The sequence below is a fragment of the Pseudophryne corroboree genome, chromosome 7, assembly GCF_028390025.1.
Source record: "Pseudophryne corroboree isolate aPseCor3 chromosome 7, aPseCor3.hap2, whole genome shotgun sequence".
Taxonomy (NCBI): Eukaryota; Metazoa; Chordata; class Amphibia; order Anura; family Myobatrachidae; genus Pseudophryne; species Pseudophryne corroboree.
The window spans coordinates 99,535,809-99,558,786 of NC_086450.1; the positions used below are offsets into that span (position 1 = coordinate 99,535,809).

At 43.2% G+C, this 22,978-nt stretch overlaps 1 protein-coding gene across 1 annotated transcript in view; it reads left to right on the forward strand.

The window, feature by feature from the left end:
• The window catches only part of SLC25A12 (solute carrier family 25 member 12), a 273,342-nt gene extending 258,666 nt beyond the window's left edge, over positions 1-14,676 (forward strand). The window contains exons 14-18 of the mRNA XM_063933471.1: positions 3,345-3,485; positions 7,924-8,062; positions 10,408-10,566; positions 11,770-11,860; positions 13,998-14,676. Coding sequence (XP_063789541.1) covers positions 3,345-3,485; positions 7,924-8,062; positions 10,408-10,566; positions 11,770-11,860; positions 13,998-14,193 — 726 coding nt within the window. The 3' untranslated portion in view covers positions 14,194-14,676. The remainder of the gene's footprint in view (positions 1-3,344; positions 3,486-7,923; positions 8,063-10,407; positions 10,567-11,769; positions 11,861-13,997) is intronic.
• The last annotated feature ends 8,302 nt before the right edge of the window (positions 14,677-22,978 follow it).

The following is a 22,978-nucleotide window of genomic DNA, read 5'->3' on the forward strand; positions in this document are numbered from 1 at the left end:
TAGAATTTTGGGGGCCTGGGCAGCTGCCTAGTGTGCCTTTATGTTAAGATGGCCCTGCGTTCACATCTGAAAAGGCACTTACTTTATTCAGACTGCAGATCTAGGCGGCACGCTGTGTGGCCCGTGCTCATAATGACAGTTGGGCCTCTATATAATCCGCCAAGCCCTGGGCCTCGTGCTGGGGAACAGGTTTTATATCTACCGCTGCTGGAGCCTCTTGTTAATCTGACATATTTGTTGTGCACCGCCACTAACCCAACCTGCTTTGTGTTCCTTTCCTTAGTTGTCCATATGTAAATCTGTGCTGCCTGCACCAACTTAATAGTAGTACAGTCACTGTGAACCCTGCCAGGCCTAAATGAGCAGGGGGACTCTGTTCCCAGCTGTCAAGTACATAACTCTCTTGCAGGAGTTCCTGGGAATAACCAGAGTCCTCATTAGACTCTCTTCCCCAGGTTAGCCAGCGCCAATTGCTAATATGCCTCATGGATACTGCAGTTTGGTGAAAGCTGTTAATATGGGTAACGCTGATATTCAGTTATTGAGTGATTCTATAAACCTGTAAACTAGAGTCAAAGTAACACCTGACCGGACTGTGTACTATATGTATTTATAAACCTATTTGTGCAGATTAGTGTAAAAGTATGCTCTATCTATCTGGCAAAAAATAATTAAAACATATTTTTATATATATATATATATATATATATATATACACACACACGTGTGTGTGTCTGTATGTATGTATGTATGTATATATATATATATATATATATATATATATTATATCTAAGAAATTAATTATATATTATATATATATTTATTACATCTAAGAAATTAATCTTGCAATACTTCTAATTTAGGTTGCAAATTTAATTTGTACTGTTTTTATACCCCCATATGTCCACATCATAAATGTGATGTTTTACGTAATTATTGACCAATACAGTCTGTATCCTCTGCTCTCCTCACTTGATGTATTTATGTAATTATTGACCAATATAGTCTGTATCCTCTGCTCTCCTGACTTGATGTATTTAAGTATTTATCTGTCTTTAATGAATTTGTTACATACATCTTTAAAAAATATATATTTTACTATACTTCAATCTGTCATTGTGTGATCAGGGCCATTCCAGATTGTGTGGCAATGCTGCCCCCATAGCCAGGAAAGCAAATAGCAGCTCTACTGCTATTCACAGTCAGATGGTTAACTAGGGACATGGAGTTTGTAAGTAGGAAGTTCAGATTGAGCCTTTCATTAGGGCATCCCAATGTTTGGAGGATTTGCCTTGGGTGGAATTGGAAAGGGCAAAAGGTCCTATGTGCGGGGTCACATGTTTACCCCCTGCAGCATTTACATGGCAGAGGGTGTTGTGTGCCGGATATTGCTGTGCGTGTTTGTTCTGCGCCCAGTTCAGTCAGTTTTTCCTTTTACTTAATTGTTCATTGTGGGCTTTTCCCCCCATTTGCTGGACACATAGATTTAGACAGATGACTACTAGTTTTCATGCTCTGGATAATGAGTATTTACAGTGTAATTGGTTAACAAATCTGTGAGTGCCTATTACTAATACAACCGTTTTCCAGAACCGACTGTTATATGCCAAAAATAATAAAAGGAATCTCATTTTATTTTATGGCTTAATTGCATGCTGAGTTTTACTGTACTCGCATTAAAGCTGCTTACTTATTTAATTCTAAGTAACGTTATCAACATTCAGTATGCAATTATATGTAAATTTAAAAGTGGATTACAACTAATTTCATTTTTTTATTAAATAATTCACGGTTAAACACAAGGCAGTTTAAAGAACAAAAAGTCACTTTCCCTAAGACTTATAAGGTTATCTACATTAATATGTAGAAAAAAAAATCCATAAATTGCATGTTCTATGGATACTTTAATGTATGATAAACGCTTACCAAAAACATACTGTGGGATAATGTTTTATTTCTAGAAACCTGTTATCTATACTTCTGTTTAAGTTGTAAATGAATAGCAGGTGTTTGGACATTTTTTAACGTTAACATAAATTTGTTAGCGGCCACGTAACTATTGTTAAGCCATAATTGTATTGATATTTCCCATGTTTGCGGCCCCCGTAATTCTGGTGCAGCGACACCGAGCAGTTTGCACGTCTCAGTTCTTCAATTTTCTGCAACCTGGAGGTTCTAGAGAATTAGGTGGATGGCAGATAGGAAAATTGCGGAGAAAAAAAAAAAGACTGTTCCATTGGTAGCGAAAGTTCTTTTCTCAGAAGCTATAGAGATGTTGTTAAATTTCTAATAACACCCTCAAAAGTGCCGCTGTGATTGAATCCAGCACTTTTGTCCAGAAAGGAGACCGTCTGGACAATTTTTAACATAGGCCGAGGTTCATATACATCTATGTACATAGATAAACATAGAACAAAAGGTGATTTGTATATAGAAGTAACTTGCGGACAATGCGTTGACCCAGGAGGTCAGAAGTCACAGCACGTCTACTCATTTTCTTAGTACAGGGCTGAGGACTGACAAATTGACTATTGTGCACTTTAGCAGCCTGGGAGGACAGTGATTCATTCCATTTTTTATTTTATTTATCTGTAACTGCGGTGCATTGGGGTTAGCTATAATCTAGCTTTTCTGTGAAGTCTTGGAAGCAGGCCTGGAAATAAGGCACATCAAATGAACTTCAAAAAGAGGAAAGTCATTAATTTCATTTAGTTCCTTCTCTGTAGTAATGACTGCAGCATCCAAAGGTCCTCGAGATTAATTGAACTTTTGAACTGTACTGATTTGTAAAACTAATTTTCAATCCTCATGTGTAACAATGTCATTGATGTAAGTACATATATCCAAAAGGTTGGGAGTGGGGATAGGAGGGCTTTGCTGATTCTGAGACTCATGGATGTATCAAATGACGGTGAGAGATAAAGTGGAGAGAGATAAGTACCAGCCAATCAGCTTTGACTGCCATTGTTTAAAAACATAACTGGAGCTGATTGGTTGGTACTCTATCTCTTTCCAAGGCACATTCCAAATTTAATTTGGGGGCAAAAAAATTACCACTACCCTAAACTGCCCCACCCCCTATTTTACTAACTAAAACTGAGTTGTGCTGCGAAAATCTTGTAGCAGGTATTATGTTCTCCATGGTTGGAGCTATAGCAACACAGATTTAGTACATACCGTAATTAATGCACTTCTCATGGAACTAGCTCAGCTACAAAGAACAGGAGGAGTTCCGGTAGAACGGACTCTCTCTCCCTGCCTCTGCAGACACTTTTCTCATATTAAAGTTTCTGGTCCCGGAATGTCTGATAAAAGATCTGATGGGATTTTCAATTTGTGTGCAGGCAGGAGGCTCCCAAGTCATTTTCACAAACCCACTGGAAATTGTCAAGATTCGCTTGCAGGTCGCTGGAGAAATTACCACCGGCCCCAGGGTCAGCGCTGTAACTGTTATCAGAGATTTGGGCTTCTTCGGGCTTTATAAGGTGAGTGCTGCAGATATTACACATCCCCCAGGTCACCTATTTGTGCGGACCAAACCCCCACACGCATTACTAAGCTGATGAATTCAATGTAATGGTCCAAAAGGAAGTTGTCTAAAGTATAATTTATCTAAAAGTGCACTGGCAGGTCTATTACCTCTAAAATATATATTTTATCCCCCTAATTAATAATGTGCAGGTGTAGCATGCGTCAAACCAACATTCGTCATGACATGGCTTCATGCAGCAAAGCACAGGAAATCACGTTGTGGTCTGAATAGAGGTAACTGTCAATCACTTGTAGAAATAAATACAACAGCTGAGTGTTGGAAAGCCGCAACTGACAGTTGCCTCCACTTCCACTCAGACCACGGACACGATGCGGCACTGTGTAATACCATCAGGCAGCATGCTTCTCACCCAGCCCAATGCTGGTTTCCACTTAAACAGAGAGAGAGCAGGAGTATGTGGTCATACTGTTATAGTAAGAAGCAGCCGCAGCCCCTTCTCCGCATAGAGGTGGAAGACTTTGGGAGACGAGCATGCTGTATCCTACTTCAGAAAACTAGAACTGTGTATGTCCGTACAATAAAGGGCAGATCTAACATGACTACAGTAAGACAATTATTTTGTTTGCTTTATATTACAGCTGTGCTGCTGCTGGAGCGGTCAGTGGAAAACAATACTGCTGATAAGAATTCAATTCAAACCTGTTGTTACAAACAGACTGTAATGCTGTTCTTTACCTAACGCTGTCCACACTGCCTGGCTGATGGCTGAGTGTGCAGCATTAGTCCAAAAGGACTGCTGTGCTCAGTACGAATCAGACTTACTCATAAGCCCCAGTCTTGCCGGTGACCAACTTAAGTAGTACTGCTGCATGCATTATAATTGTCCGTGTGCTCGTGTCCAGCTTCTGTGGATCACTAGTCCTAGCATGTGTGTAATGCTACAGTAGGTACACACTATGCAATTATTGGGCCGATTTGCCAATAATTGGGACATCGCCCTGATTTATTGTATAGTGTGTACGAACGGTTGTGTCGGCATTTTGCCGATAATTCTGAAAAATCTTGCACACACACCCGGACGATTGATTTTCCATTCATTCAGCCCAGACCATATCTAGCGGTGTGTGTGCATTCTCAATAATCTGCCCATATTATCTATATTTTCCTCTTGCTACTTCATCCTCCTTGTGGGCGGACATATGCAAATGCAGTGTGATGTGGCAGAAAATCGCTAATTGAAAAAAAAAAATCTTTAAGTGTGTATCTCAGATATATTTGCCTACAATTTCCTGGAAAAATCGTCCGATTGTCGGGCAGACCAAAAAAAAAATCTGCTAGTGTGTACCTAGCATAAAGCCGGTACGTTTACATCCACAACAGCCACTGGTTGCTCCACCGGTATCAAATGAGAATGGTATGAATACAAATTAGAGGAGGATATAGAATTTGGATGGTGGGGTATCTCGTTGTATGTCAGTGCTTATCCCGGAAGACCTGGTCTTCCTATTAAGACAGAGAGTTGGTAATGTTACAAAAATAAAATAATTTTTAGATGTGGGACATACCCTATAACTACCCTACAGATTCATCAGCTCTAGAGCTAGCCAGCTTGAGCGGATGATCACTGCAATAAGGAAACCACCAGGTGTTAGACTGGTACATTTGTTGTGGTCCCTGCTTAATGTACATTATCTTGTACTCTGTCCATTATACCATGACAGATAAATACATACACACTGCTTAAAATGCATTTTCATTTCACAAAACATACAGATGTGTCCGCCTACAGCTAGCCACAGGGCTGCCATCAGAAATTGTGGGGCCCGGGACTGACAAATTAGACAGGGCCCCCCCAACAAAAACAAAAAAAGATTCTGCCACACCGCTCCACCCCTGTGTGATGTCACACATCATGACGTTACATATAGGTGGGGCATCGCGGACCTGCAAGAACGATTCACAGATCTGATGCACAGGGAAGGCTTGTTTTATGTATTCCATGCGCATCAGCCCACTGTTGTTGCGCTACCTGTCCAGCTCTCCAGGTATTGGCGGTAGGAGCCAGGGGTGGGCCCCCTTCTCTAGAAGGGCTCGGGACTCCAGTCCCCGCAGTCCCCCCCTGGTGGCTGCCCTGGCTAGCCTCTCTATGCCATAGAGCTTAAGATGCCTGATGCTCCTGAGACTCTGAGAGGTGTAGCGTACTTTACTTTTCTTTAAATGTGAGAAAAAGCTGCGGCTGCTGCATCGTAGCACTTTATATACAGATTCAGACTCATTCACACACACACACACACACACACACAGAAAATAACAATAGAATAGCAATTGGCTAAAAGAGATTTTTAATTTACTCAAATGTATTAAAAAATAAAAATGTTGTTTTACCGGTCTATACACATACATAAAAACATTTATAAACAATAAACCACTGTATAGGACCACATTGCAGTGAGGCACTCCATGGTAAAGTTTGTTAAGTAAACTTGTCCTTGGATGTATTATGGAATAATTCTATATTCCCCTTCCTGGCCATGTTATCCCAATGATCATGAAACACTCGCATACAGATTTCACTACGGCATCTCCTGGCTTCTGCTGCGGTTCCTTTAACAGAAGCCTTCTACGGAGTTTACCAGTCCCGTGTGTCTCCTTTGTGAAAGTGTATAGAAACTGGCCAGTTTGCAAGTCCTTAATGGTGTTTATCACCATCCTTACGCGTGCTCCCGAGACTCTCTTGAGAGGTGTAGCGTACCTTACTTTTGTTTAAATGTGAGAAAAAGCTGCGGGTGCTGCCTCGTAGCACTTTATATACAGATTCAGACTCATTCACACACACACATGTACAAATGTTGCACATTAAATTGATCAGTTAAGCTAGCAAACAAGTTTTTATTTTATTTGTATGAATAAGATGCAGCCGGGTTTTCTGGGACCTGGTGTGCCGAGAGGTGGGGACTTAAGCCACAGTGTACGAGGACACAACGCTACACTCACATCCTGTCCACCGTGTGAACAGAGCTAATTCTATTTAGACTTTATGGAGACAGAAGGTCTGTGTCACTTATACCTGAACCACTGGTGTACCAAAGCTGGGTGACCTGTTATTTACCCCCAGTGGGGTGTCTGGAAGAGCCAAGCTTGTTGCCCCCATGAGGATGGAACCATCTGCTCCGCATCAGGGTGGTACCTTCGGGCAGTGGTTTTTGTGGCACCACCTGATAGTGGCACCAGCCCAGGCTGCGTTGTGCAGCGGCAGGTGGAAGGTTTGGGCATTTACATGCTGCCTGTTTTTTTTCTTTTGTAGTGCAGCGCAGCATCTGTGATCTGAGCAGAGACAGCTGTCAATCACTTGCAGTTCTTTGCTAATAAGGCCAATGTGTGTGTCTCGTCACTCAGGCTATAGCTGCTGGCCCATTCATTAATTTCAGTTTGTCACCAGCATATGTCGTTCGTATAAACGGGTTCTCCCCACCTCATCATATATTTACAATGATCCAACAGCAATCCACGCTTTTGGCTAAAGTACTGAAAGTAAAGGTTCTATGTGGCTGGGTGTTAATATTATGTGTGGAGAAATCGTACTGTAAGGGTTATGTGTTGACTGCAGAATTGCCCTGTGCTAAATAATTGTTATTTCTTTGTATCCAACTCTTACCTGCATGAGCCAAATTCAGTATTATTAATGCTGGAATCTTTCTGGTATCCTGGAGACAGCAAAGTTTCTCCTCTACATATATCCCGCATCTGTGTACTTAATAGCAGAACTATCAGTAGCACGTTAGCATCGTTGTTATATAACATTCATACTTTCACAAGACAAAGAACAAAGGCCCTCATTCAGGGTGGACCGCAAAACTGCAAAGCCGATGCAGGCGCAGGGCCCATCCTGCGCATGCTGCCGCATTTACTGCGTGCACCCTGCAGTAAATGCGAACACCTCTGCCTGTCAATCAGGCAGAGGCGTTCGCGGGGCGGTAGGGGGTGGCAACGCACCGTTTCCTAGGCAGAGCGTTGCGGGGGGCGGCATCTGTGAAACGGAGGTGGCAGCGGATGAACAAGGGGCGTGGTGTGGGCGTGATCGTGGCGGCTGCATGACGTCACACGCAGCCACTCGATCAAAAGATGGCGGCAGCTCTCCTGAGGTTGCAGCCAGGCTGTGCCGGCAGGAGGCATCAACAAATTCTGCAATCACGCTGAAATTGCGGTGCGACTGCAATTTCAGCGCGGTCGCAGGGGGGGAGGCGGCGGGTGGCATGCTGGGTGGCCTTGCCCTGCGATGGGTGGCCCCAAGCAAGCAATCAAAAGGATTGCAGGTTCTGCTAATAAGCAAACTTTGCAGTACTTACCGAATGAGGTACAAAGCTTCTTGTGTTATCTGTGATGGAAATTTTCCTTTGCACTTCTTTATGTACTGTATATGGTTGTTGCAGGGGGCCAAAGCCTGCTTTCTGCGTGACATCCCGTTCTCTGGCATCTACTTCCCGGTCTACGCGCACTGTAAGGCTCAGTTTGCTGATGAGCAGGGACACATAGGAGCGCTGCAGCTCCTGACAGCTGGCGCCATCGCAGGTAAAACCCTATTTTTAGATTTCCTTTTCTCCCCAAGCAAGATAACTCTGTTTTTGTTAATAGAGAAAATTGTCCTCATCAACCCGTTTATACAAAAGCAGTATCAGTCACCACCGAGGAGCTGTAAATACATGCTCGCGGTGGGTGATGTCGTTGTTTTAATGAGTGCTAATTGCATTAGCATATCTGGTGTAAACAGCTTAATGTCGTGCTGCAACTTGGTGCAATATTATAGATGTCCATCTGTAAAGGGCTTCTGTCACCAGTTACTTCTGACATCCGAGGTCTGTGAAAAATATTTTGGTAGAGAAAACAAGTCTCCAGATTACCTGGAATATACAGAATGCTCATGTCTTCCATTTTTACAGTTCAGTTTAATGCCGATGTGCGCAGGATAATGAAAACGTTTCATGTGTGTTTTACATTTTGTATTTCTAGACATTGCGCTTAAAAATGGAATATGAATGTACAGGGTTCGGTATGTTTGCCGATTTTCATCATGTCGGCATGAGAATATCCTCATGGTTGGTATTTTTAGCATGTTGACACTGATGAAATGATGACATGCTCAGAATGTCAACAAAGCATTGCGTCCAGCTGGTGCGGTGACCACTTACCACTCCATTCAGCCCCAGCGGTACAGGGTTACCATCATGCAGATGTCAACATTCTGGTGTCAACATTTTGAATGTTGACATGGTGACTGCATCCCAATATACAAAAGACCCCCACTTGGCTTAAAAGCAGACTTTAAAGTTCACCCATCACACAGTGAAAGCAGCCCTGATTTAGAAGGCAGCATGTTCATTCAGTAGGAACTAATGACATCACCGGGGCAGTTTCTGATGTCACTAGTTAATACCTAAAGTATAACTGACATTCTCATCATTAATGCTGGTTCAGCCTCCAACATAAAGCTTATAATAAAACCCTACAAACACTACTTGATAATAAGAGATTGCTCCCAAAACGCATCCCCCCCCCCCTTCCAACCCACGTGTGCAATCTGGTAGATTATTCCTGTATCGTTCTAAAATCTCTGGTTCAAAGGAAAAAAGTTGTTTTGGGCATCATCAGTCAGATGTTGCATTCACTTTGTAGACTGCAGCAGGAAAATGTCAGATTGGTATATATATACAGTACAGTAATATATATAATATACACACACTTACCCTCTATAAGGTGTTTTACTAAGATGCTGGTTCAGGCAAATATTAAAAAAGATATTAATATTAAAGTCAAATGTACATTTTTGTACATTGGTTAATGTATTGCTGCTTTGCTTAAATGGGTATAATCAAGACTTTAACTTTTTATTTTTTAATCCATTTAATAACATTGTAGAAGCCACCCACAATAGTTGTTCAGTAAGTACTGTGTAACTGTATCAGTTTCCTATTCCTCTCCCCTTCATTCATGGAAAATGAAATGATTGTTACTCGTTCCATATGTCACATTCCGTTTCCCAGTAGTCTATGTGACATGTTTGAAGACACTCAGGGGAAATAGGTGGCGCAGACAAGAGTCTGTCCTCTCATATAAACCACATTGTGTTGGAGTGCTGGAACATCCTGACTTCCAGGCACGGCAGGGCAAAAGCCACCTCATCCTCCGGGCCATGCTTTTGGCAGGATGTGGCAGCTTTGCTTCCTGCTGACCAGTCATAGAGGTGGCATTGTAAATCTTTTCTGCAAAGCGATCTATTCATCTGGCCTTCAGCAATCCGAGCTGCTGCCTTCTTCAGCCTAATTTAGTGTCACTAACTAACAGAACCCCTGTAGATTTGTGTACAGCCAGAGCATGCCGGCCATACTTCATGAAAGAAAATGATTCAGGTAACAAGAAACCCGGCATTATAGCCAGATCCATCATCGGGATTCTCTCCTTACGGATTTACCATAGATAAGCTATTCACAGCTCCTCCGAGTGTGACACAAGCGTGGTAATCAATTTATGTAGTCATTAAGCACACTTTGTTTAATGCCTGGTGTATGTAGCAATCGTAACAAGCATGTAATTTGGTATCCAAGAACTCCATCTCCAGACACATGGATTGTGTCACTGACGAGCGTGCTAGATTGTCAGTGGTTCACATGAACAGTTGTATAAATCGCCTTATTATATCCAGAGTATTTCCGCCTCATTATACTTATAATAAGTAATTCTTTACACTCAGTTATATAGAGTATGCCTATATTTAGTCCATGTTGGTATATTTTCACTCCTGAGATTGATAGTGTAAAATTGATCTGAAAAATGCGATTATCTCTCCCATCTTGGATTATTTTTGTTGTTGTTGTGTTATTCAGTAAAGTTCTTTATGTGAATTCCTTTTGCTGTTACAGGTGTACCTGCAGCTTCCTTAGTAACCCCTGCTGATGTCATCAAGACAAGACTGCAAGTGGCGGCTCGAGCCGGGCAAACGACATACACTGGAGTTATTGACTGCTTTAGAAAAATCCTCAAAGAAGAGGGCTCAAGGGCATTTTGGAAAGGAGCTGGAGGTGTTTATTATTATTATGTTTATGTGCATCAGTTTATATAGCACGAAAAAAGCAAAATTAAACGTATGTAGTGTCAGGAATTGTAGCCTGATGGGTGGCCGAGTAGAGGGGGAAATTAGGTTGATGCATTAGAAATAGAAGATGATGTACACTCTGTTTGCTTGGTTCCACTAAATACAGCACATTACAGAGTATTAGGGGGCCGGAGAATGAGGGCCTGCATACCCGTCAAATAAATACTTTCCATGTATTGTGGGATCAGAAAGTGGAGTGCGGTGTAATGCCTGTATACTTAGGGGTAAATTTACTAAAGCTTCTAAAAGTGAAAGGAAGTGATGTTGCCTATAACAACCAATCAGATTCTCTCCATTTCCTAGGATGCAATAAAGAAATGATAGAGAGAATCTGAATGGTTGGTATGGGCAACATCACTTCTTTTCACTTTTAGAAGCTTTAGTAAATGTACCCCTCCGGCGTAGCGGAGATTTAAAAATAAAAAAAGAGAGAAAACCTAATAATTTAATATAACATATACAGGTTGAGAATCCCATATCCAAATTTTCCGAAATACGGAATTTTTTGAGTGAGACCGAGATAGTGAAACCTTTGTTTACTGATGGCTCAATGTACACAAACTTTGTGTAATACACAAAGTTGTTAAAAATATTGTATGAAATGACTTTCAGGCTGTGTGTATAAGGTGTATATGAGACATAAATGAGTTGTGTGAATGTACACAAACTTTGTTTAATGCACAAAGTTATAAAAAATATTGGCTAAAATTACTTTCAGGCTGTGTATATAAGGTGTAGATGAAACATAAATGCATGCTGTGCTTAGACTTAGGTCCCATCACCATGATATCTCATTATCGTATGCAATTATTCCAAAATACGGAAAAATCTGATATCCAAAATACTTATGGTCCCAAGCATTTTGGATATGGGATACTCAACCTGTATTTAATGTTTCCATGCGTTGTTAAATAACCTAAAGTTATTCCCATGAGAAATTGTTCCTTTGAAGTCTGACAGTGTATAATTTGAAATCACATGTAAATATTCAGTGGTCCACGTCTTACTGACTTATTGTAGAAAAATAAAATAGACCTGGAGTCTAAATGTGAATAACTTTCCCCTATAAGAGCAGGTTATGCGCCTTTCTTGGGAAAGCATTAAAGAATTGTATTTGCTATTTCCCTAGCTCGAGTTTTACGGTCCTCCCCCCAATTTGGTGTCACCCTGGTGACCTATGAACTCCTGCAGAGATGGTTACATGTTGACTTTGGAGGGATGTAAGTATTATAGTGTGGTTTTTATGTATATTACGTCTTTATGTATAGCGTTATGTAAGCCTAGTTTCTGAAATGCTGCCTATCTGTGTTAATAATAGAATATTCTTTTTCCGGTCCTTTGGTGATCTCACTCAGACATTTGACACTAGAGTCATGTCTCTGAAAGTCTGGATTCCTCTGCAGAATGATATCAATTCACAGGCTGAAAAAAATATATAATTTAGCTGAACACATCTCAGATTGAAACTCAGTCCTTTAACTAAACCCATTTTCCTTTCCGGCCTGCGCTCCATACAAATGAACGGATGAGAACTTACACAGGCTGTAAGAGAAACTCATTTTATGGATCTTTCTTGCAATGAAAAGCTTGATCTATAAACAAATACTTGTATAAACATGCAGCCTTTTTATTTTGTACTGTTTATGCGGATGTAAAACAGACCATCGGCATGAAATTTGATAACTTAAAACAAACCAAAAGGTTTAATTTTTTGCTTTAGTCCTGCATGCAGTGGGGCAGATGTACTAAGCCTTGAGGATAAAGTACCAACCAATCAGCTTCTAACTGACATATTTCAATAACAGCCTGTAACAGAACAGTTAGAAGCTGATTGGCTGGTACTGATCTCTCTCCACTGTATCACTCTACAAGTCTTCATACATCTGCCCCCCCCTATGTATGGATAATTGCACGACAATTCTGTGACATTTCACATTTAAGGCAGTTGTGCAGTTTGGAATGACAGCTCCTATATTACATACCCTCTCTATATATTACATACAGATGGACGTGTTATAAAAAAGATGACAAACGTTTTAAAATCCATCCTTAGGTTGACTTCTTTTGTGAAACTGATGCCAAAAATCAGTGAAAAAACAGTAGCCATAACATTGTTAAAATGCTAGTTGTCATATTTTTATTTACTTCAGGGAGGCTAGTAAAAATCAGCCAGTCCTCTCTAGGGTCTCAGAAGTGCAGTGTGGGCATGACTCCCCCCCCCCCCCCCCCAAACCTTGACCCTTCCTCCAGGTGCGAATGTACCCCCCCACCTTTCCAGTGCAGTATCGGTGTCAGTCTGATACATTGGTGGCACAGATTTTATTGATTGCTATTTGATTGAGGTAGTTTTACATCCTGTTTACACTCTGAATCTATTTAAGAGTGAGGACATAGTGGTGTTGCATACACCATCTAAGCTTTTTTGTAGCCACTGAGTGGAAGGGCTTAGACTACGAATATAAAACCTGTGTATATTTTTATTTGTGCCAAACAGAGGAATTTAAAAAGTGTTAGACTACAGATGTCTAGACTTTGCCTATTCAATGAAGAGTTGCGATCCGTTCATCAACTGATCTTACGTGGAGGACCCTGCTCTCCCCCGTAATAGGTTCTATAGACTAATATTCAGGTGCAGTTAGGAGGAAGCAAGTCTACAGCAGCACTGATGGTTGATACCCCTGAAGATTGACTCCCCAGTCTTACTAGTAATAGGTCCATGTATCACAGGAATGGCCATTTAGTAGCAAGTAGCAGGAACATCTTTTAATTTCACATTCCCATTACTGGTCATATGCACCAAAAATACTACGCCCATTGAAGTCAGGCCTAATACCCCTTCAAAGAAGTCTCCTAGTCCCATTACCGACATAATAGGAGAAAAGATCGAGGTCATGTTTCTTTCTGCTAAATCGATAACTTTATTTTTTAAATTATATTTTCGTTTTTCCATGAAAGAAACCGTTTCCTGCATGTTATATAGGTTTATCTTCTTGGGTCTGCATTTCAGATAGCAGTCTCCATTCAGGTCCGGGGCTGTGTGTTTGTGAATGGGTAAAATCCCACCAAGAGCTGTGGATGAATGGTGTATTCTCATGCTGGGAAATATAGTGACAGCAGGTTGACGGTAGCCTTGAGAACTGTCTGAGCAAATCAGCGAGCCTTCTATATAAATGTCCCATGCACACGCTGCTCTAAGAGCGGCATTATAAGGTCTGCGAGCTTAGCTCGTCCAATAAAATAAATAGTATTCCAACACATCGCTTCCTGGCTGTCTTATGTTACAGCCTTGCTCTGCAATCAGGTGGCACAGTACCTGCTTGTTTATTGGTAAAGCTTATTTTCTCTTTCTCTCTACAGCAAGCCCGCAGGTTCAGAGCCTGCTCCAAAGACTAGGATCTCCGACCTCCCTCCTGCACAACCCGATCATATAGGAGGCTACAGACTGGCAACTGCAACATTTGCTGGAATAGAAAACAAATTTGGGCTTTATCTGCCAAAATTTAAGCCTGCAGCTGCGGCTCCTCCCCAGGCCAAAGCTTCGCCCTCTGTATAATGCACATACGCCGGCCTGTTCTAAGGGTGCAATACATATAGTATTTAATGACGCAGCATGGTACAGTATCTCTCGTCAGTTGCATGTGGGTATATCCAGGCTGCTTTGTCCCATTCTGCATAATATAATCATTTGTTGAGAGGCGAGTCACCTGTTTGCACAGAAAAGAGCTTCATTCGGCATCTAGAATGTATCTTTGTTTCCTGAAGAGAGCATGTGGTTTTTGTTTTTTTAATTATTATTATTAGACTGCTTTACACAGCGTCGCACTTGTTACTGTACATATTGTACATCTGTACAGAGACATCTGAGCACATGGGGTGTCTGTTACTCTTTTTACAAGTGGGTGGCAGAAAATGTACAGGACATATTGGAGGTGTTTTATTAAGAACCCTGGGATAATCGAATGTATTAATTAAAATTTCAGTTCAACATTTAATCATTTTGATGTATTTTATGGAAAATAAATCATTAATGTTTGAATCATGGCTTTTCTTTGCATACTCTGGGCATGAAACGCGTCTGCTGCCCTGATGTTGGTAAATTACTGTGACTGGTATAATCTGGGCACCAGGATAACAATTTAGTGAAAGGCTTCTAAGGCTGTTGCTTAGGGGGCCAAAGTTGTTGTGTAAATGTTGATTTACTTACAAGACTAAAAGCAACACTTTAAAAATACATTTAATACACTTTAAAATGAAGCCGCTGCGGCCGCTGTAATCAATCCTTAGCCTACGTACTTTTTACACAGTTTGCTTACAAAGCCCCGTACCGTGTACGCACTTTGCGTACAAATGCCGCGATGGTCGTACAAAGTACACGCGGTGCGTACACACACAAAGACACGCCGTGAGCACTATGCAACTGCACGTGTGACTAGATTACACTTTTATATAACACTAGCAGGGAAAGAGAGACACGACACCAATTTGTATTTCAAAGACTATGTTGGGATCTGACCCACCAACGGTTCTTTACTAGCAGGGGGTTACAATAATAACAATACAATACAATAAGAAAATGGCTACAGTCAATGGTACATACATTTGGTTTCGCCTGCGCTTCCCTGTCCGGGCCTCAATCATCAAGGTTGATGATCTTCAGAGATTGAGAGAGTGACCTGGCCTGCAGCTGGCTATTTATACATTTGTCCAAAACCTAACACAATGGGAACTGTAATCTCTTTATCCATTGGACACAGGGATGGTCATTTACAGTACAGGAGAGGTCATAGGTCAGTTTGAATAGGTGGGCGATGTCTGTTTCAGGTGCAGTTGCAGATGTTCTCCTCTGGGTTCCCGTCGCATATCAAGTGTACAGTAAATACAGTTAATATTTATATTCTGCTCCTGCGCATAACTATTCGCAGGAGCATGCGATCTTCTGCAAACTAACACCGGAATATTGCTCTTAAAATACCCTACAGCTGGATACCAAACACCACCTTGTAACCTATTTCTGTCCCCTCCTATCCTGTAAAGGTGAATCCCTTTGTTGCTGTACCATTTAAACATGTATAAATCGCTGGTGCGGTGCAGGGAGACTATGTACATTGTGCACTATTTGGATTAAATATGTAATGTGTTTTTATGGCTTTTCCATGCGATTACAAACACTACCGTAATTACTCATACCACGCGCTAATACGCAGGACCGCGGGAGCGACCATACGCAAATTGCAAATATGTGCACGCACGGCAGAACAAGTACGCACACGGAGGCCATCTGTGTGTAGTTTGTACGTGATGTGTGTACTGCAATATTTTTCGACTTCGACAGTTGCTATTGTTTCAGGATGCATCAGTATAATGTAATAATTAAAACAAATTTTACATGTAGTCCCCATTATATATATATATATATATATATATTTTTTTTTTTAACCATTCCATCGTTACTAGTAATATAAAACCTTTGTCACGCCTCCATAACTTAAGGAGGATGAGAAGCTTGTACCACAAGCAATGGTTATAAGCTCTTGTGGTCATTAGCTGGATTACAACTTTATGCATGCTTTGGGGGGAATTCAATTGTTTGAAAAGTCGGTTGGGTGTCTGTTTTTTCCTATCTCATAGACACTCAACTGACTTTGCAAACAATTGACTATCCACCAAAGTGTCCCAGTATGTATAAATTTTTAGAGACCTGCAGAGCCAAAAGCATTACTGACATGTTATGTTCTCATAAATGTTTAACAAAAGTGAAAGCACTATCCGCATCTGTTCCAGAAAGTAGAAATCGCAGGGGGCGATTCAGTGGTTTTCTCCGGCAGGGTCCACAGGTTATCCACAGGATAACAATGGGATATGATGAAGCGAGAACGGATTTGCACCAATCTGTCACTGACCTGGGTTGGGGATGTTGTGGACTCGGGGGTTCTTCCGATGGTCGGGAAAAGGAACCACAGGTGGGTCGGAGCAGGGATGGTCGGATATAGGATTTCCTCATACAAGACTCTGATAGTTAGGATTGGTGAAGAATGCTGAGGAACTTTATTAAGGGAAGGGAGCAATACAGCGGCACATAAAAGACAGTGAACTTGTGGGCAATGTCAAAAGGTTACTGGAGAATTTGTGAGCAATGTTCAACTGATGAATGAAGAACTTGTAAGCGATGATGAAAGACACTGAAGAATTTGTGAGCAATGTTTTAAAGACACTGATGAATGAAGAACTTGTGAGCGATGATTAAAGACACTGAAGAATTTGTGAGCAATGTTTTAAAGACACTGATGAATGAAGAACTTGTGAGCAATGGTGAAAGACACTGAAGAATTTGTGAGCGATGTTTTAGAGACACTGATGAATGAAGAACTTGTGAGCGATGATGAAAGACACTAAAGAATTTGTGAGCGATGTTTAAGGACACTGATGAATGAAGAACTTGTGAGCGATGATGAAAGACACTGAAGAATTTGTGAGCGATGTTTAAAGACACTGATGAATGAAGAACTTGTAAGCGACGGTGAATGACACTGAAGAATTTGTGAGCAATGTTTAAAGACACTGATGAATGAAGAACTTGTGAGCGATGGTGAATGACACTGAAGAATTTGTGAGCGATGTTTAAGGACACAGAACGCTGGAAACACTAAAGTTGGTTCGGCCCGCAGGCCAGCCTGAATCCAGGGAGCGCTGGCAACTGCACTGCAGAGGAACACACTAGTTGCTTGGATCACTGGAGACTGTGCTGCAGGAAGGCACCCTGAATGCCAGAAGCACTGGAGTATAGCTGCTGGGAAACACACTGCGTACGGGAGCTCTGGCATCCACTTCAGAAAAGAGACGATACTCAGGCGCCGAGGCTCTGCCCGGCGTATGGTTTTGAATCTCCCGCCTCTACTGGATTGGTGAAGCAGGTTTGTGACATCACCTGCTCCCCGCCCACGTGATGCCGGCTGTCATGGCGGCGCCCACGCTCCGGGGAACCGCCGGGAGCCGCGCCAGCCAGACGCCGGGACCCGAGGACCGCCGGAGGTGAGGACCACTAAACGGACCAGCAGCCACGCAGGGGTAAGCGCGGCGGCCGCTGCCCCTGGCGTGTGACAGTACCCCCTCCTCCAGGAGTGGCCCCTGGACACTTCCCGAGCTTTGTTGGATGTCTGGAATGGAAGATCCGCACCAGTCGGGGTCCGTAACTTCAGTAGCTTTGACCCAGCTCCTCTCCTCAGGACCATAACCTTTCCATTCTACCAAGTACTGCAGATTCTTGTGAAGATAACGAGAGTCAAGAATAGCTTTAATTTCAAATTCCGTCCCGGCTTCAGTCTCTACAGAGGTTGGCCTAGGAGACTCTGAATGGAACCGATTTAGAATAAGGGGACGAAGGAGAGAAACATGGAAGGAATTTGGTACCCGAAAGTGGGAAGGCAAACCCAATTTGCAGACAACCGGGTTCAGAACTTGCAACACGGGATAAGGACCAATGAACCTCGGGGCAAACTTCATAGCGGGCACTCTTAAACAGAGATTGCGGTTAGAGAGCCATACTCTATCGCCAACTTTGGATTGGGGAGCTGCCCGTCGCTTCCTATCCGCAAAGAATTTGTAGCGGCCGGAGATTTTCTTGAGGTCAACGTGAACCCTACTCCACATTTGACTGAAGTGCCGAAGAGTAGAGGCTGCAGCAGGAACATCTTCTGGGGGACAGACGGATAATTTTGGAACTTGAGGATGGAATCCATAATTAATGAAGAATGGGGACTCACCAGTGGAAAAGTGGTACAAATGATTATGGGCAAACTCGGCCCAGGGCAACAGTTCCACCCAATCATCTTGCGAAGGAGAGAGATAAACGCAGAGAAAAGTCTCTAAATCTTGATTGACGCGTTCAGTTTGCCCATTGGTCTGAGGATGGTAGGCAGACGAAAACTTAAGTTTTATTTGTAAGGCTGAACAGAGAGCCCTCCAGAATCTTGCAGTGAACTGCACCCCCCGATCAAAGACTATTTCCTGAGGTAACCCATGCAGGCGGAAGTGTTCACGGATAAATAATAAAGCCAATTTGGGAGCTGACGGTAACCCGGTCAAAGGAAAAAAATGTGCCATCTTAGAAAAGCGGTCAATAATCATCCAGACGGTATGACCCTTGGAGAGGGGCAGTTCGGTGACAAAGTCCATAGAAATATGGGTCCAAGGCCTCTTAGGAATGGACAGTGGATGAAGCAACCCTGCAGGAGGCAGATGAAGAATTTTGTGCTGAGCACATTGAGGACATGAGTTGACATAATCTTGTATGTCCTTATTCATAGTGTCCCACCTGTATAACCTTCGTAGAAACTCCCACATTTTTTGAACTCCAGGATGACCGGAAAACTTGGAGGTATGAGCCCACTGCAACAACTTCGGTCGAAATTCAGCTGGTACAGACATTCTCCCAGGAGGAGGACCCAAAGCGGTGGGAGCTGCCGAAATAGAAACTGGACTGAGAATCAAAGCCTTTTCAACGGAATTATCCTCATCTGAAGCCGTCAAGGAACGAGATAAAGCATCAGCCTTGGTGTTAAACGTCCCGGCCCGGTACTTAATGACAAACGAGAATCGAGTGAAGAAGAGCGCCCATCTAGCTTGACGGGGATTCAAGCACTGGGCTGTCTTGAGATACAGCAAGTTCTTGTGATCGGTGTAAATCGTAATTAGGTGTTTAGCACCTTCCAATAGATATCTCCATTCTTCCAGGGCAGATTTTATTGCCAAGAGTTCCTGGTCTCCGATGGTGTAGTTTCGTTCAGCAGGAGAGAACTTGCGAGAATGGAAACCACATGGATGTAACTTCCCGTCAGAGGAGTACTGTGAAAGCACGGCATCGATGCCGACCGAGGAAGCATCGACCTCTAAGAAGAATGGTTTTGAAAAATTCGGTTGCTGGAGTACCGGAGCGGACATAAAGGCTGCTTTCAACTGGGCGAACGCTGCTACAGCTTCAGAAGACCAGTGACTTGGGTCAGACCCCTTTTTGGTTAGGGCAGTAATAGGTGCCACAATGGTAGAGAATCCCTTTATGAATTTCCGGTAGTAATTCGCAAAACCCAGAAATCTTTGTACCGCTTTCAAGGAAAAGAGGCTGAGTCCAGTCCCGAATAGCAGTGAGTTTTTCCGGATCCATACAAAGCTCCGTACCTGAGATGACGTAACCAAGAAATGGAATTGAAGGAACCTCAAAGGTACATTTGGAGATCTTAGCGTAGAGATGATTCCTTCGAAGACGAAGTACCTCCTTGACCTGAACTGTGAGATGCTTAGAAAATATCAGAATGTCATCCAAGTATACCACTACACTTAGGTATAACATATCTCAGAAGATTTCATTCACAAATCCTTGGAAGACGGCAGGGGCATTGCTGAGGCCAAACGGCATTACCAGATATTCGTAATGCCCGTCCCTGGTATTGAAGGCCGTCTTCCATTCGTCCCCCTGTCGAATACGAATCAAATTATAAGCTCCCCCTAAGTCGAGCTTAGTGAAGACATGGGCTCCGCGAACCCTATCAAATAGTTCCGTGATGAGCGGCAAAGGATATTTGTTCTTAATGGTGATTTCATTTAAGCCGCGGAAGTCAATACATGGTCTCAACCCTCCGTCCTTCTTCTTCACAAAAAAGAAGCCTGCTCCCGCCGGGGAGGTAGAGGGGCGAATTAATCCTTTCTGCAGATTAGACTTGATATAGTCCGACATGGCTTGGGTCTCGGGCAATGATAAGGGTTTAAGTGCGCCCCCGGGGTGGCATTTTCCCTGGGATGAGCTCAATGGGACAGTCCTATGGTCTATGGGGTGGTAACTGATCGGCCGCCTGTTCCGAAAACACGTCTGCGAACTCCCGATAGGCCTCCGGAATGAGCTCCTCATCCGACTTGGACGATACACGCAGCGGGTAGACAGGAGTGAGACAATTAGAATGACAAAATGAACTCCAGGATACTATTTGTGACGACTTCCAGTCGACATGAGGGTTGTGTACTTTAAGCCAAGGAAGACCAAGGACCAGATCGTGAGGCATCTCCCGAATCACTAGGAACTCCAGATGTTCTTGATGTAGAGCTCCAACCTGCAGTTTGATTGGCACTGTGCGACTTGAAATAAGACCATTAGAAATTTGGGTACCATTGATGGCAGTCAACGTAATAGGTCGTTCGAAGGACTGTAACTGTAAACCCAGTTTTTGGACACAAGAAAGAGAAACAAAATTCCCTGCAGCCCCGGAGTCCAGCAGGGCCTTAACAGGTTTGGCTATAGACCCAGAAAACAGAGACACGGAGAGTAAACAGTCCACTGTCGGAGAAGGTTTAGATGTAACCCCTAACTCGACTCCTCCGGAACAAGCTAGGACTGCCCGTTTCCCGGACGGGACTTACAAAACTTGAGAAAGTGATCCGCAGCTCCACAGTAGAGGCAGAGTCTACCCTCACGACGGCGCTGTCGTTCTTCCGGGGACAGCCGAGATCGATTAATTTGCATAGGTTCATCTGGACTTGGGGTGACCGTTTGCTTAGACGGGAGAGACCGGAATCTGGATCGTTCTGACCGACTACGTTCACCACCTCGTTCCTACATACGAAGATCCACCTTTACACAGAGTGAGATCAACTGTTCTAAGGAATCTGGCAAATCCCTAGTGATAAGTTCGTCTTTTAGACGGTCGGAGAGCCCATTCCAGAAAGCGGCCCGGAGAGCATCATTATTCCAGCGCAGTTCCGAGGCTATGGTTTGGAAATGAATCACATACTGTCCCACTGAACGGGAGCCTTGTCGGACTCTGAGCAAGTCCGAAGAAGCAGCGGTCGTTCTGCCAGGCTCGTCGAAGATCCTTCGGAATGACGTGATGAAACTGGTGTAACTGGAAACCAACGGGTCAGACCGCTCCCATAACGGAGACACCCAATCCAACGCTGAACCTTCAAGCAAGGAAATAATGTACGCCACCTTGGACCGATCTGTGGGGAAGTTGTGTGAGAGAAGTTCAAAATGTACCTCGCATTGGTTGAGAAAACCACGGCAATTCTTTGGATTCCCATTATAGCGAGAAGGAGTGGGAAGCTGAAGGCGTGACCTGGTTCCAGACAGGGATTGAACATTACTAGGGACAACCACAGGAGCGGGTACAGGAGCTGGAGCCGGAACTACTGAAGCCAGAGAAGCCTGAATTTGATCCAGCCGACCGGATAACTCCTGGAGATACTGCATCACTTGGCTCTGTGCCGCCTCCTGACTTTGAACTCGGGAAACCAGATCCTGGATGGCGCTTGCCTCTGGGTTCCGATCCCCCTGGTCCATGGGGCCTGAGTATACTTCACTGATCTGGGTTGGGGATGTTGTGGACTCGGAGGTTCTTCCGATGGTCGGGAAAAGGAACCACAGGTGGGTCGGAGCAGGGATGGTCGGATATATGATTTCCTCATACAAGACTCTGATAGTTAGGATTGGTGAAGAATGCTGAGGAACTTTATTAAGGGAAGGGAGCAATACAGCAGCACATAAAAGACAGTGAACTTGTGGGCAATGTCAAAAGGTTACTGGAGAATTTGTGAGCAATGTTCAACTGATGAATGAAGAACTTGTGAGCGATGATGAAAGACACTGAAGAATTTGTGAGCGATGTTTTAAAGACACTGATGAATGAAGAACTTGTGAGCGATGATGAAAGACACTGAAGAATTTGTGAGCGATGTTTTAAAGACACTGATGAATGAAGAACTTGTGAGCAATGGTGAAAGACACTGAAGAATTTGTGAGCGATGTTTTAGAGACACTGATGAATGAAGAACTTGTGAGCGATGGTAAATGACACTGAAGAATTTGTGAGCGATGTTTAAAGACACTGATGAATGAAGAACTTGTGAGCGATGGTGAATGACACTGAAGAATTTGTGAGCGATGTTTAAGGACACAGAACGCTGGAAACACTAAAGTTGGTTCGGCCCGCAGGCCATGCTGAGTCCAGGGAGCGCTGGCAACTGCACTGCAGAGGAACACACTAGTTGCTCGGATCACTGGAGACTGTGCTGCAGGAAGGCACTCTGAATGCTAGAAGCACTGGAGTATAGCTGCTGGGAAACACACTGCGTATGGGAGCTCTGGCATCCACTTCAGAAAAGAGACGATACTCAGGCACCGAGGCTCTGCCCGGCGTCTGGTTTTGAATCTCCCGCCTCTACTGGATTGGTGAAGCGGGTTCGTGACATCACCTGCTCCCAGCCCACGTGACGCCGGCTGTCATAATATGTTCTCCTTCATACTTGAAATGTAGTTGATGATGTGCTCATATTTCTTATTATACTAATGTATAACA